Source organism: Natator depressus, chromosome 2, assembly GCF_965152275.1.
Source record: "Natator depressus isolate rNatDep1 chromosome 2, rNatDep2.hap1, whole genome shotgun sequence".
Classification (NCBI taxonomy): domain Eukaryota; kingdom Metazoa; phylum Chordata; order Testudines; family Cheloniidae; genus Natator; species Natator depressus.
In genome coordinates, this window is record NC_134235.1 from 24,262,496 (window position 1) to 24,277,246 (window position 14,751).

Genomic DNA, 14,751 nt, shown 5'->3' on the forward strand with positions numbered 1-14,751 from the left:
AGTATGGAAATTTTAGTACGTTTGAACCCTTTTGCAGCAACCTATTTATTTTAGTTGCACTTAGCATTATGGAACTACCAACACATTAGTGAGGTCTGCTGGGGGTGCTAGATGTGTACAAGCATTCTTCAGCTATGTTAATATAAGGGATAAGCAACTGTGATACAAAGTGACACATTAAAAGAATCCTTCCCCCCCCCCCCAAAAAAGGCTTTTATACAGGGTTAGTATAGGGATAGTATTCTCAGCTGCATTTAAGATCTTCTTGCACTGGTAAACATGAAGGAATTATGAGGAATTTTTATTGTGAGTAAGTCATAAAATACAGTTTTTTGGCCATGCTTAGAAAATAAGCAAACATACAATTTCACTTTTGATGTTGCAAGCTCATATAATCTCAAAGTCTTACCACTCCTTTGATCAAGCCTGTGCAAATATCTGAGTGAGTGAAAATCATACTGCAAGAAGAATGTGTGATGAGGCCAATTCCTTAATATAAACATAGTCAACGCTCTTAGTAGGGAAAAATACCAAAAATAGGTAGTTAATTCTTTTGGGTATTCTTGCACTGAAGGTCAAGCATTCATTTTTTTAATTTAAAAAGTATTACTGTATATAAACTGAACAGTACCAGAATGCCTACAATCTACAGATATACATATTTATGTTTTATGAACAAGACTGTATACATTCAATTAATCTCAGTTTGAGAGACCTATGGCACGCCAGATATCACAGAGTTGAGAAGCAATTTAGATTCAGTAAAGTATATCATTCAACTATACATTTTAAAAATATTTTTTCACAAGTTCATCAACAAAAATTCCTGCTCGGTTTTAAAATGAGGAAGAGTCAGTTAAATACAATGTGTTATTAATGCATCAGATGTAAATTATGTGACGCATCTGTAGTTTTCAAGCATTTAATGGTTTGAAAATGCTGATAATCAAAGACACATTCAAGTGCATTGCTTCAATTTGAAGTGTACTGTACCATATCCGAGCTACTAAATATTTCAATGCTAATGCTAACATTGTGATTCTCTGACTTCGGCTCTCTAACACGTTATCATTCTTCTGATATCAGGGATATCCAAGCTTTGTGAAAAGAACCACATCGACAAGTTACCAGGAGACTAAGAGCCACATGTAGTTTAGACAGAAGGTATATAGACCCAAAATTTTCAAACTTGGGCTCCTAAATCTGTACTTAGACATCTAGATAAGAGGTCTGGTTTTCAAAGGCCATATTTTCAAAATGAAAAATTAATGCACACCTCCATAACATTTGTGTGTTCTTGTATTTTCCTTCGTAGAACAATTGCTGCAGGTTTTTATAGGGCTACCCAGCTCTGGAAACTCAGTGCATTGCACAGAAAGGCACACACTTTTTTTCATATCTACGAATTTTAATGTTGTCTGCTACTTGTTTGAATTCCCTGACAATAAACGCCTGAAGTTGATCACCTTTCTCTTTGCTCTATGATTAGAGAGAGGGAGCAGTAGCAGGCAGCTGCTCTCCTGGGGCCGCACTTTGGACACACCTATATTACACGGAGGGGAGTACACTAACATTCATATGCCATGCCAACCATATGGAAAGTCCTTACCAAACATTCCTCTTTTCAAGTATTGTGATCACATGGTTGAATGGCAAGGGAAGTTACTTGCAGCCTTTTAAGCAGGATACCATCCCAACAGATACAGCTGGATTGACAACTAAAGACCTGGTCCTTGTCTTCAGCAGAACAGTTTGCAGGATCAGGTCCTAAATGATAACATGATGGTATATACTGTTCACTTCTTAGCATATGAATCACAGCTACGATTGTTAAACTGAAGGGGAAAGCACCTGAAAGACAAAATAATCTAGTTAGACAAGGTAAGGTTTCGCCCCCTTGTGTTGTTTGGCTTTGCACTGATTCTTCTATTTCTATTCACAGCTTCCAGTGAGGAAATTTCCTTCTCAGGAGTCTAATTCCTCCATCACTTCCATGACAATAGTTCGAGGGCCAGTCAGAATGAGATTGCTCACTGTCCTGTAGTCCACATGGAGAACATTGAGTCCATTCACAGAAACCACAAACTGACAGACCTACAGAGAAAAGAAAAGGGGTGTATTACAATTGCGGTGGACTTAGGCTTCTCTTTGTGGTAGCAGATGCTACAATATTCACACTGTATTCTACTCAATCGGTTCATTTCTCTAGTGGGTAAAATTCATACATTTTTTCACATCTGCTGATACCCTGCCAATAAATAACGAGTAAATAAATGAAAAATAAAATAATAATAATACCTCACTGAAAGAGTTCAAATACACCAATATGCAAGGAGTTAATTCCCCGTTTAACTCACTTGCTTCTTATGTCTGAAAAGATGAAAAGGGATAGGTAATGAGGCAGGCGCCTGACTGACTATTCAGCTAGATGCTAAGTACCTAAGAACCCGATCCAAAGCTCATTGAGTCTTTCCATTGACTTCTGTGGGCATTAGATCAGGCCCTACACTGGAAAGTCAATGAAGAAATAACAGAGGATAGCAGCAATCAGCTCAATTCCGATAACTATGGAGACTCAGGCATTTAGACACTATGGTGTTGGATACTGAACTTGACCAGAACCAGCCAAGGCAAACCAGAATGATAAGACTGTTATGCTTATGCTTCTCCCTCCCTGGGCCTTTTTATCCATAGGAATAAATTTTTTTTGTATGAAAACAGACAAGAGCTATATTTGGCACACATAAGAGTTCTATAGTTTTGAAGGATTCCACCACTTAAAGGTTAATTTCCAATTATAGATGTCAGGAATATCACTGGAAACGGCAGGATCTTTCAAAAATGTGGAATTTTTAACTACTCCTATCATTCAATTTTTCATATAATACCATGATTCACATGGTGCTTTACAAATCTATAGGACAATAAGACTCTGAACCCAAGCAGTCTACAGGCTAAAGCCCTGATTAGTGCTGTTGAAATCAATAGCACTAATAGTAGTCAAATTAAACACATGCATACGTGTTTGCCTACGGGCATGGAATCAGGACCTAAAAGTGAAATCCTAATCCCATTTAAGTCAATGGCAAGGATTTCACTCTAAGAGACCAATTCTGTGAGATGCTAAGTACCTATAATCAATGAGAGTTAAAGTCACTTAGCACTAGCGTTAGTCAGAAAGTGCCAGTTTTTTTTTTTTTGCAGGAAATTTTTAGAAAAACTCATTTTTTTTAAAATTCCCTGAAAACATTTTTCAGCTTTTCATCGAAAAACTGACCAATTTGAGGAAGTGAAACATTTTCAGTTATAAATTTATTTATTTTTGGTTTTTTAATCAAACAAAATGAAAATTTTCAATGAAAAATGGCCACTGTCAAACAATGTTCGGATGCAAAATATCTGACCAGATGTAGTTAACACTTAAAAGAGTCAGACAGAATCACCCAGAAAGGAGGAGGCCATGCCATTCATGCATGCTAAAAAGGCCAGAACTGTGGATTGGAAGAAAAAGACAATGTTATTCATTCCGCAGTGAAATGCAGCCACCTCTGAGTCTACTCAAAGTATTTTATAAAGTCATAATGTTTATAATTTTTGTATCAATGTTTTTTAAAGGTATTGCATTACGGTTTGTTTGTTTTTTTACTGTAAGTAAAATAATTGTCACAGGAATGTCTCATGAAAAGGATACTTTCATCGTGAATTTACCTTATTCATAACTGATAATGAGTGCACATTAAACCCACTTTAACTGTGAAAGATGTTTATATTCTAATCTGTTGTGGTTTAGGGAGGCAATGTGATATAATAGTTAGAACAGAGAACTGGGAAATAGGGTACCTCATTTATATTACTGTTTCTGCCACTGATTTTTTGTGACTTTAGCTAAGTCACTTAACTTCCGTGCCTCAATATCCCTTTCAGCAAAATGGGTATCTCATGGGGCTGTTGTTTGTACAGTATTTTTATATTTTATTTTATATTATTCACTGAAAGGTCCTATAAAAATCCAAAGTATTAATAAAAAGAACAGGAGTACTTGTGGCAACCTTAGAGACGAACAAATTTATGTGAACATAAGCTTTCGTGGGCTACAGTATTAATGTATTAATGTGGCTCTCAAATCTTATGAACAGTATGGCCTCTGTGATTTCATCTTAGGGTGACCAGACAGCAAGTGTGAAAAATCGGGACGGGGGTGGGGGTTGTCATAAATATAAAGGGAAGGGTAACCACCTTTCTGTATACAGAACTATAAAATCCCTCCTGGCCAGAGGCAAAACCCTTTCACCTGTAAAGGGTTAAGAAGCTAAGACAACCTCGCTGGCACCTGACCAAAATGACCGATGAGGAGACAAGATACTTTCAAAGCTGGAGGTGGGAGGAACAAGGGATCTGTCAGTCTGGGTGATGCTTTTGCCAGGAACAGAACAGGAATGGAGTATTAGAACTTGTTAGTAAGTAATCCAGCTAGAAATGTGTTAGATTTCCTTTTGTTTAAATGGCTGGTAAATAAGCTGTGCTGAATGGAATGTATATTCCTGTTTTTGTGTCTTTTTGTAACTTAAGGTTTTGCCTAGAGGGATTCTCTAGGTTTTGAATCTGATTACCCTGTAAGGTATTTACCATCCTGATTTTACAGAGGTGATTCTTTTACTTTTTCTTTAATTAAAATTCTTCTTTTAAGATCCTGATTGCTTTTTCATTGTTCTTAAGATCCAAGGGTTTGGGTCTGTGTTCATCTATGCAAATTGGTGAGGATTTTTATCAAGCCTTCCCCAGGAAAGGGGGTGTAGGGTTTGGGGGAATATTTGGGGAGGAAGACGTCTCCAAGTGGGCTCTTTCCTTGTTCTTTGTTTAACATGCTTGGTGGTGGCAGCATAGGGTTCAAGGACAAGGCAAAGTTTGTACCTTGAGGAAGTTTTTAACCTAAGCTGGTAAGAATAAGCTTAGGGGGTCTTTCATACAGGTCCCCACATCTGTACCCTAGAGTTCAGAGTGGAGAAGAAACCTTGACAGGGGTAATAAGAACCTATATAAATCAGGACTGTCCCTATAAAATTATGAATTCTGGTCACCTTATTTCATCTTCACTCTTCAGACCCTGTGTGCCATTACAGGAACAGCAGCAGACATCTCTAACATCAGGCTAGATCTCTCTCCCTATCTCACCCCCCGCAAACTCTTCAGTGCATTCCAGGGTGGGGACACCTGGAATTCAGCCTTGCTGGTAGCCTGGACAGTCAGCAAAGTGGGATGATGATTATATTGGAGTTTTGATGATAATATGCCTAGACAGTATGTGCTTTGTCAAGAAGTCACAACATGGACAAGACCACTGCCTTCATTTTTTATTAAAGAAACAAAGGGGATGGGGGAAAAGCCCCTGGGGGGGAACTGAACCATTTTGCAACAAGGGAGCTATTATTCTGCTGTCATCCAGTTTCTAAAAAATATTGTTGTTCAATTTCTGAAATGTTGACTGAAATATTGCATGACAGTTGCTGACAAGGGGCTTAACGAATGGGCTAGCACCTTGCTTGCTAGATTTCTCACTTGCCATATTAGGCCTGGTGAACACAAAGATCTTGTACCAGTATAACTATGGCAGTTAGGATTGTGATTTTAACCAAAATAATAACAGTACAACCTCTAATGTGCATGCAGACATACCAGTATAAAGGTGCCTTATACTCATATAGTTTATTTCCTTTCCCATATGGGAATAAGCTACAACTGGTATAAGCACATTTATATTGGTATAACTGCATCCACATCAGGGAGTTGTGCGACTTTAACTATACCAGCATAGGACTGCACAGAACCACATAGTTAAAGTGGTCTACACAAACATTTAATTTATGGCAATCTACTCTGACTGTCCCTGCAGACCCTGATGACATGCACTAACAGTTCATTAGTGTGCATTAATCTAGTCCCAATTCAAATCAGGGTAGATCAAAGTGTGCTAACTAACTCTTAGTGTGTGTCAACATTGTTCACAGGACAGTTAGTGCATGGCAAGCTAGTTGAGGTAGATTCATACCCCAAGTTGCCACAAACTAAATGTTCATGTAGACAAGTCCTTATCAGTTTAAGAAACTTGGCTGAAAAGGGTAATGCATCAGCCCACCCAAAGCTTTTTCTTAACTATCATTTAAAATGTTTACAATACAGATTTTGACTTTGTCTAAAGATGAAAAAGTTATCTCTTTCTCAACCCCGCAAAGTATTTTCTAATGCCTTCTGCAGCTTTCCAAAACTGTATCGAGTTTCACTGGATTATAGTTCTGGCTTCAGTATAATAGTCCTGTTGATTTAAAACAGAGTTACAGCAATAACATGGTCTCTTGTGGCTTAATGCAATCTTTGGAGGCTGAATGACTGACACTTGTTTTACCTGCTGTATATTCTAAAGTAACACTTATTGGTAAGGTTTATTCATTTTAAAATATTTCCTGTGCAATGTAGTCTTAAAATGATAACGTGCATCAAATAGAAATGAAACACTGAATGGAAAAAATAAATAAGCATCAAATGGAGAAAGTAAATAAGAAATTTACTCCTTCTCATAACACAAGAACCAGGAGTCACCAAATGAAATTAATACGCAGCAGGTTTAAAACAAACGAAAGGAAGTATTTCTTCACACAACGCACAGTCAATCTGTGGAACATTTTGCCTGAGGATCTTGTGAAGGCCAAGACCATAACAGGGTTCAAAAAAGAACTAGATAAATTCACGGAGGATAGACCCATCAGTGGCTATTAGCCAAGATGGGCAGGGATGGTGTCCCTAGCCTCCGTTTGCCAGAAACCGGGAATGGGCAACAGGGGATGGATCACTCGATGATTACCTGTTCTGTTCATTCCCTCTGGGCACCTGGTATTGGCCACTGTGTAAAGAGAGGATACCGGACTAGATGGACCTTTGGTCTGACCCAATATGGCCATACTTATGTACTTATGAAACGTGGTATGGTCTCATTTGTTTTACTTACTGTTAATCCTGCACACAAATAGCTAATATTGTATTGCTGTCTTGATGGGAGTTACAAAATGAAAGAGACGGGGCCTTCCTACTTATTTTATGAGTTTTTTGGGAGCCTGGGCTACAAACTAACTATGATTTAATATTACAAAAAATAATAATCCTCACATATCTTCATCTTGCAACTACAGCTGTTAGATGACTGTACCATAAACATGCAAAATTCTCTCCGTTTCCATAGATTACTATGACCGATAATAAACTGAAGTTAAAGTTCCTCAGAGGGCCTTTTATTGATCATTTTCTCATATAGATCTTTAGGGAACCTGATATGAGATGAGATTTCAGTGTCATGCTTCCTGGAACTTCAAGGAATGAGTGGATATAGAACAAAGAGACACCATTTTGCTAGCACGCATGCATAACCAGTAGAGATATTACAATATCTAAGCAGTAAAGTGTAAATTACTGTAACAGACTAGTGAAAAATTAAGTAACAGAATAGTGAAAATGCTCTCTCTTGCTTCATTTAAAATTTCTTTAAGTTTACAAGTGTGGGGTGTTACAGGGACAAACTGCAGAGCTTTGCAGTATCCTGCTAATTTGAAGTTAGCAGCTTAGATTTGCTTTGCTGAGGTAAGAATCTCCACGAAAAATTTTAAAGCATTAAAATATTTTCTATTCAATTGCAAAGTCATTATCATAATAAAAATAACATATGTATTTAAGTAATGCCAAGAGAACTCAATTGGAATTGAGGCATCACTGTGCTATTATTCAAACACATAGTAAGAGATAGTCCCGGTCCCAAAGATTTTATAACCCTATGGCCCTGATCCTGCAACTGGATCTATGTTGGCAGACACGTGTGCCAGCATGAAGCCCTGTGGACTTCAGTGGTACTCCATGCAAGCTCAGTGGTCTGCCTGTGTGTTGTAGGTTACAGGACTGGTGTCTGAGACAAGATGTGACAGGTCAGTGTAACACGGGGTTGCCAATTTTGGTTGGACGTATTCCTGGAGATTTAATCACATGACATAATCTTTAGGGCTGTCAAGAGATTTAAAAAATTAATCACAATTAATCGCATGGTTTAAAAAATTAATCACGAGTAATCGCACTGTTAAACAATAATAGAATACCATGTATTTAAATATTTTGGATGTTTTCTACATTTTCAAATATATTGATTTCAATTACAAGACAGAATACAAAGTGTACAGTGCTCATTTATATTTATTTTTATTACAAATATTTGCACCGTAAAAAACAAAAGAAATAGTATTTTTCAATTCACCTAATACAAGTACTTTAGTACAATCTCTTTATCATGAAAGTTGAACTTACAAATGTAGAATTATGTACCAAAAAAACCTGCATTCAAAAATAAAACAATGTAAAACTTTAGAGCCTACAAGTCCAATCAGTCCTACTTCTTGTTCAGCCAATCACTCAGACAAACACATTTGTTTACATTTGCAGAAGATAATGCTGCTTGCTTCTTGTTTACAATTTCGCCTGAAAGTGAGAACAGGCATTCGAATGGCACTGTTGTAGCCGGTGTCGCAAGATATTTAGGTGTCAGATGTGCTAAAGATTCATATGTCCCTTCATGCTTCAATCACCATTCCAGAGGACATGAGTCCATGCTGATGATGGGTTCTGCTTCATAATGATCCAAAGCAGAGCGTACCGACGCATGTTCATTTTCATCATCTGAGTCAGATGCCACCAGCAGAAGGTTGATTTCCTTTTTGGTGGTTTGGGTTCTGTGGTTTCCGCATTGGAGTGTTGCTCTTTTAAGACTTCTGTATGCATGCTCCACACCTCGTCCCGCTCAGATTTTGGAAGGCACTTCAGATTCTTAAATCTTGAGCTGAGTGCTCTAGTTATCTTTAGAAATCTCACATTGGTACCTTCTTTGCATTTTGTCAAATTTGCAGTGAAAGTGTTCTTAAAATGAACAATATGTGATGGGTCATCATCTGAGACTGCTACAACATGAAATATATGGCAGAATGCAGGTAAAACAGAGCAGGAGACATACAATTCTCCCCCTAGCACTTCAGTCACAAATATAATTAACACATTATTTTTTTAATAAGCGTCATCAGCATGGAAGCATGTCCTATGGAACGATGGCCGAAGCATGAAGAGTCATATGAATCTTTAGCACATCTGACACCTAAATATCTTGTGATGCCGGCTACAACAGTGCCATGCGAATGCCTGTTCTCACTTTTATATGACATTGTAAATAAGAAGCCGGCAGCAGTATCTCTCATAAATGTAAACAAACTTGTTTTTCTTAATGATTGGTTGAATAAGAAGTAGGACTGGGCGTACTTGTAGGCTCTAAAGTTTTACATTGTTTTGATTTTGAGTGCAGTTATGTAACAAAAAAACCCTATATATTTAAGTTGCACTTTCATGATAAAGAGATTGCACTACAGTACTTGTATTAGGTGAATTGAAAAATACTGTTTCTTTTGTTTATCATTTTTACAGTGCAAATATTTGTAATAAAAAATAATATAAAGTGAGCATTGTACACTTTGTATTCTGTGTTGTAACTTAAATCAATATATTTGAAAATATAGAAAAACATCCAAAATATTTAATAAACTTCAACTGATAGTCTATTGTTTAACAGTGAGATTAATCGCGATTAATTTTTTAAATTGCGATTAATTTTTTTGACTTAATTGCGTGAGTTAACTGTGATTAATCGACAGCCCTAATAATCTTTAATTAAAGATTAATCTTTAATTCCTGGAGACTCCAGGCCAATCCTGGAGGGTTGGCAACCCTAGTATAACAGCATAAGCAAGGAACCAGTGCAGGGGAGGATGAGATGAGAGTAACAGTGACAGGAACACATGGTTACACAGAATAGCTGTGTGCACAATTAGCAGGCTGAGTCAAAAACTTTACTGTGAAATCCTGACCTCATTGTAGTGAATGGGAGTTTTGCCATTGAGTTCTATTGTTACTATTAATTACAGTACAGTATTACCACAGCGCCTCGGATGCTACTTATGTAACAGGCCCCCATTGTGCCAGGCACTGTACACAGAACAAAAAGACCCTGCCCAGAGAGGTTACACGTATAACGCAAGAGACACCAGAGGGATACAGACAGATGGAAGATCACAAGGAAACAGTGAGATAATATTGGTCGGCATGACAGGCAGTGGTCTCAGCAAACCTAACCATTATCCAGTTCTTTGTAGGCATGATGGCAAAGTTTTAAGGAAGGTTCTAAGAAGGTTAATGAGGTAGCTTGGAAGGTTTTTATGGGGAGTTCCTCCCAAGTGTGAGAGGCAGCAAGGGAGGTAGTGGGGAGAAGTTGGGGGGAAGACTAAGAGCTCAGTTTTAGCCATGAGTTTAGCTTGAACTGATGGCTAGACATCCACATGGAGATCTCAGAAGGAGAGGCTGAAATTTTAGTTTGGATCAGAGACTGCTTCTGGGGGTAGGATTTCACCCAGAACTTTTTAAAACTAGTCATTCCTACTGGCCATCTGCCTACTGATAATCTGAGTATTCACTAATATTATATGACGACCATTTACAAACAAATATTTAGTTCTTAAAACAACATTTTTGTATTGATTTTACAATTAACATTAGCCTTCCTTTACAAAACTGTTCTTAACATTGTTTCTTTGATTTTAGTATGCACAATGTTTTAAGTTTGAGAGAAAGTCTTGAAAGATAATAAAATGCTAGAAATTCCTGCAGCAACACTTGGCATAAGTGAGTATTGCAGAATTTCACTGGAACAGTCCCAAAGAAGCACTTAATTTTATAGATGCCTGAAAGCAAATATTAGTGAGGCCGCTAAAGTAAAGAGAGTTAAAGCAGGGATGAATTTCATCTCGTCATTTATATTAAGAGAAAACCTGGCAATACATCCACAAAATAGCAGAATAAGACCCTAACTCGGAACTGGTTTCTGTTCTTTTCCCTTCCGTGTCAACAACCAGTGCTGATAAAGAAAATTAGAGACGAAAAGTGCAGTTTTAACAGATACAAAATAGCAGATCACTTTTTATTTTAAAAAATACATTTATCATAGAATCATAGAAAATTAGGGTTGGAAGAGATCTCAGGAGGTCACCTAGTCCAACCTCCTGCTCAAAGCAGAACCAACCCCAACTAAATCATCCCAGCCAGGGCTTTGTCAAGCCGGGCCTTAAAAACCTCTAAGGATGGAGATTCCACCACTTCCCTAGGTAACCAATGCCAGTGCTTCACCACCTTCCTAGTGAAATAGTTTTTCCTAATATCCAACCTAGACCTCCCCCACTGCAACTTGAGACCATTGTTCCTTGTTCTGTCATCTGCCACCACTGAGAACAGCTGAGCTCCATCCTCTTTGGAACCCCCCCTTCAGGTAGTTGAAGGCTGCTATCAAATCCCTCCCGCCTCACTCTTCTCTTCTGCAGACTAAATAAGCCCAATTCCCTCAGCCTCTCCTCATAAGTCATGTGCCCCAGCCCCCTAATCATTTTTGTTGCTCTCCTCTGGACTCTCTCCAATTTGTCCACATCCTTTTTGTAGTGGAGGGCCGAAAACTGGATGCAATACTCCAGAAGTGGCCTTGCCAGTGCTGAATAGAGGGGAACAATCACTTTCCTCGATCTGCTGGCAATACTCCTACTAATGCAGCCCAACATGCCGTTAGCCTTCTTGGCAACAAGGGCACACTGTTGACCCATATCCAGCTTCTCGTCCATTGTAATCCCCAGGTCCTTTTCTGCAGAACTGCCGCTAAGCCAGTCAGTCCCCAGCCTGTAGCGGTGCATGAGAATCTTCTGTCCTAAGTGCAGGACTCTGCATTTGTTTTTATTGAACCTCATTAGATTTTTTTTAGCCCAATCCTCCAATTTGTCTAGGTCACTCTGGACTCTATCCCTACCCTCCAGTGTATCTACCTCTCCCCCCCAGCTTAGTGTCATCCGCGAACTTGCTGAGGGTGCATTCCATCCCATCGTCCAGATCATTAATGAAGATGTTGAAAAAAACTAGCCCCAAGACCGACCCCTGGGGCACTCTGCTTGATACTTGCTGTCAACTAGACATGGAGCTGTTGATCACTATCTTTTGAGCCCGACAATCTAGACAGCTTTCTAGCCACCTTACAATCCTTTAATCCAATCCATACCTTTTTAACTTGCTGGCGAGAATAATGTGGGAGACCGTATCAAAAGCTTTGCTAAAGTCAAGATATATCACATCCACTGCTTTCCCCATATCCATAGAGCCAGTTATCTCATCATAGAAGGAAATCAGGTTGGTCAGCCATCACTTGCCTTTGGTGAATCCATGTTGACTGATCCTGATCACCTTCCTCTCCTCCAAGTGCTTCAAAATGGATTCCTTGAGGACCTGTTCCATAATTTTTCCAGGGACTGAGGTGACGCTGACTGTCTGTAGTTCCCCAGATTCTCCTTCTTCCCTTTTTTATGCAATGATACAGTTTGAATCCTGGGCCCAGTGAGGTCATTACTGACTTCAACAGTGCCAGGATTTCACCCATACTCATTATCTGTGCAGTTGTGGTACCACCCAATTAACAGCAAATTTCTAGTTCATGAAGTTGCAACAAGTATGATTCAGTTTTTTTCCAGAGCAAAACCAAGTTCAAATGGATTGTTGGGTTTCAGGGGATACTTCCATCAATTGATAATTTCTGAAAATACCTGGATATAATGCTGGATAGAGTCCAGGTATTTTCAAAAAGAAAAGGCGTACTTGTGGCACCTTAGAGACTAGCCAATTTATTTGAGCATAAGCTTTCGTGAGCTACAGCTCACTTCATCGGATGATACGCCTTTTCTTTTTGTGAATACAGACTAACACGGCTGTTACTCTGAAACCAGGTATTTTCAGTTCTCCAAAATCCTTCCAAATATTGTTAGCACCCAACACTAGAGACCGAAGTATCCTCTGACACCACAAGCCATCTGGACTTATTTCTGCTGAAGGAGAAAATGGAACAATGCTTTTGTAAGTTCTTTGGGACAGAGACTGCCTTTTTGTTCTGGGTGTCTACAGCACCTAGCGCAGTAGGGTCCTGGTTAGGGTTGTCAATTTTGGGTGGGCATATTCCTGGAGGTTTCATCACATGACATACTCTTTAATTAAAGATGAATCCTTTAATTCCGGAGTCTCCAGGACAATCATAGAGGGATGACAGCCCTAGGACTCCTGGTCTGATGCTGGGCTTGTAGGCACTATGATAATAAAAATAATAAATAATAATAACTTTTGTTTAATTCATGCTGTGGATGGGTTGGTACCACAACTACACATATCACTTAAAAAATAAATTAGATGTGGCAGTGATCGGTGTCAAACCTTTTCAGATTTACATGTTAGCGAAGTGAAAAAAACCACTAACGAGTTCAGAATTAGGCTTCTTCTGCTGTCATATGTCACCACTTTAAAAAAATGAAAACACCAGGGGTGAAATTCTGGCTCCACTGATGTCACTAGCAAAACTCCTATTGACTTGGATAGGGCAAGGATTTCCTGCCCAGGCTATACCCAGATCCTAGACACTTTAAACAAGAGCACAGCTTGTTATTTGTAGGCATTAAAATCTTGAAGATGAACTGCAAAGCACATGGAAAAAGTTGTCACCTAGTATTGTCCCTTGTTATATATAATGGTGATATAATTTTTTTTGGTTTACTGTTCTGTTAAAAATATCAGGTCCTGACTTCTCATCTTTTTGCTGGAGGATTTAGGCAAGATATTTGGAAGGCTTGGATGGTGACATCACCTGAGGATGAAACCTGAATGCAGTTCTCTCAGCCTTCAACTGAGAGCAAGGGGATGTTCAGCTGGTAAAAAATTTAAAGAAACATGTACAGTAAAACCTCAGAGTTATGAACACCTCAGAAATGAAGGTTGTTCACAACTTTGAAAAGTTTTCAACTCTGAACAAAATGTTATGGTTGTTCTTTCAAAGTTTACAATTGAACATTGACTTAACTTTCCTTTTATTTTTTTTTTTAGTAGTTTATGTTTAACACAGTACTGTGCTGTATTCGCTTTTTTTTTTTTTTTTTTTTTTGGTCTCTGCTGCTGCCTGATTGTGTACTTCCGGTTCCAAATGAGGTGCGTGGTTGACTGGTGAGTTTGTAACTCTGGTGTTTGTAACTCTGAGGTTCTAATGTAAAACTTGGTATCCGCTCGCTGCTTATTTGAGGCCAGAGAGAACCTCAGCTCATGCAAGCTTCCTGCCATGAGACCAAGACCCTCCAAAGAACTTGTCAGGGTCCTCCAAGAAAAGGATGGAAATCTAGTTTTAATACAAAATTTTTTAAAAGATTTTTTAAAAATACTCCCCATCCAATTTAAGGTAATCATTAAATGTCACAGAGGAGCAGTAAAGGACACCCTTTTTGTTTGTTTATTATTTTGCCTTGTAAGAAGCATAATGTACAGAATCTAATTTATGATCTTGTAAGTGAAAATGTTCATACCTTCAGTTGTCCAACTCATAACAAAGTTCTTGAAATAATTCATCCTATGTTGAACAAATAACCGTATTCACAAGCACTCTGAATTGAGATACTGTCAGAAAAGACCCAAGGAAAGATGTATGTTTGCCCCCTCCAAATAAAGGGAAACACAAGCTGTTCTGGGGTGGCTTGCTTCCACCCTCTTAATCTTTACATTGTCATATTGGTAGAGGGAAGGAGATAAAATCAGAGGTCCTAAAAACCACCTGGCAATTTAGCATTT

The 14,751-nt window shown here is 38.5% G+C and overlaps 1 protein-coding gene across 2 annotated transcripts in view; it reads right to left on the reverse strand.

The window, feature by feature from the left end:
• Positions 1 to 285: 285 nt before the first annotated feature.
• Positions 286 to 14,751, reverse strand: part of DEPTOR (DEP domain containing MTOR interacting protein) — a 118,409-nt gene continuing 103,943 nt past the window's right edge. The window contains exon 9 of one of the 2 annotated variants that reach the window (XM_074943905.1): positions 286 to 2,094. In XM_074943905.1, coding sequence (XP_074800006.1) covers positions 1,966 to 2,094 — 129 coding nt within the window. In that variant the 3' untranslated portion in view covers positions 286 to 1,965. The remainder of the gene's footprint in view (positions 2,095 to 14,751) is intronic. The other variant, XM_074943904.1, reaches the window with a different exon arrangement.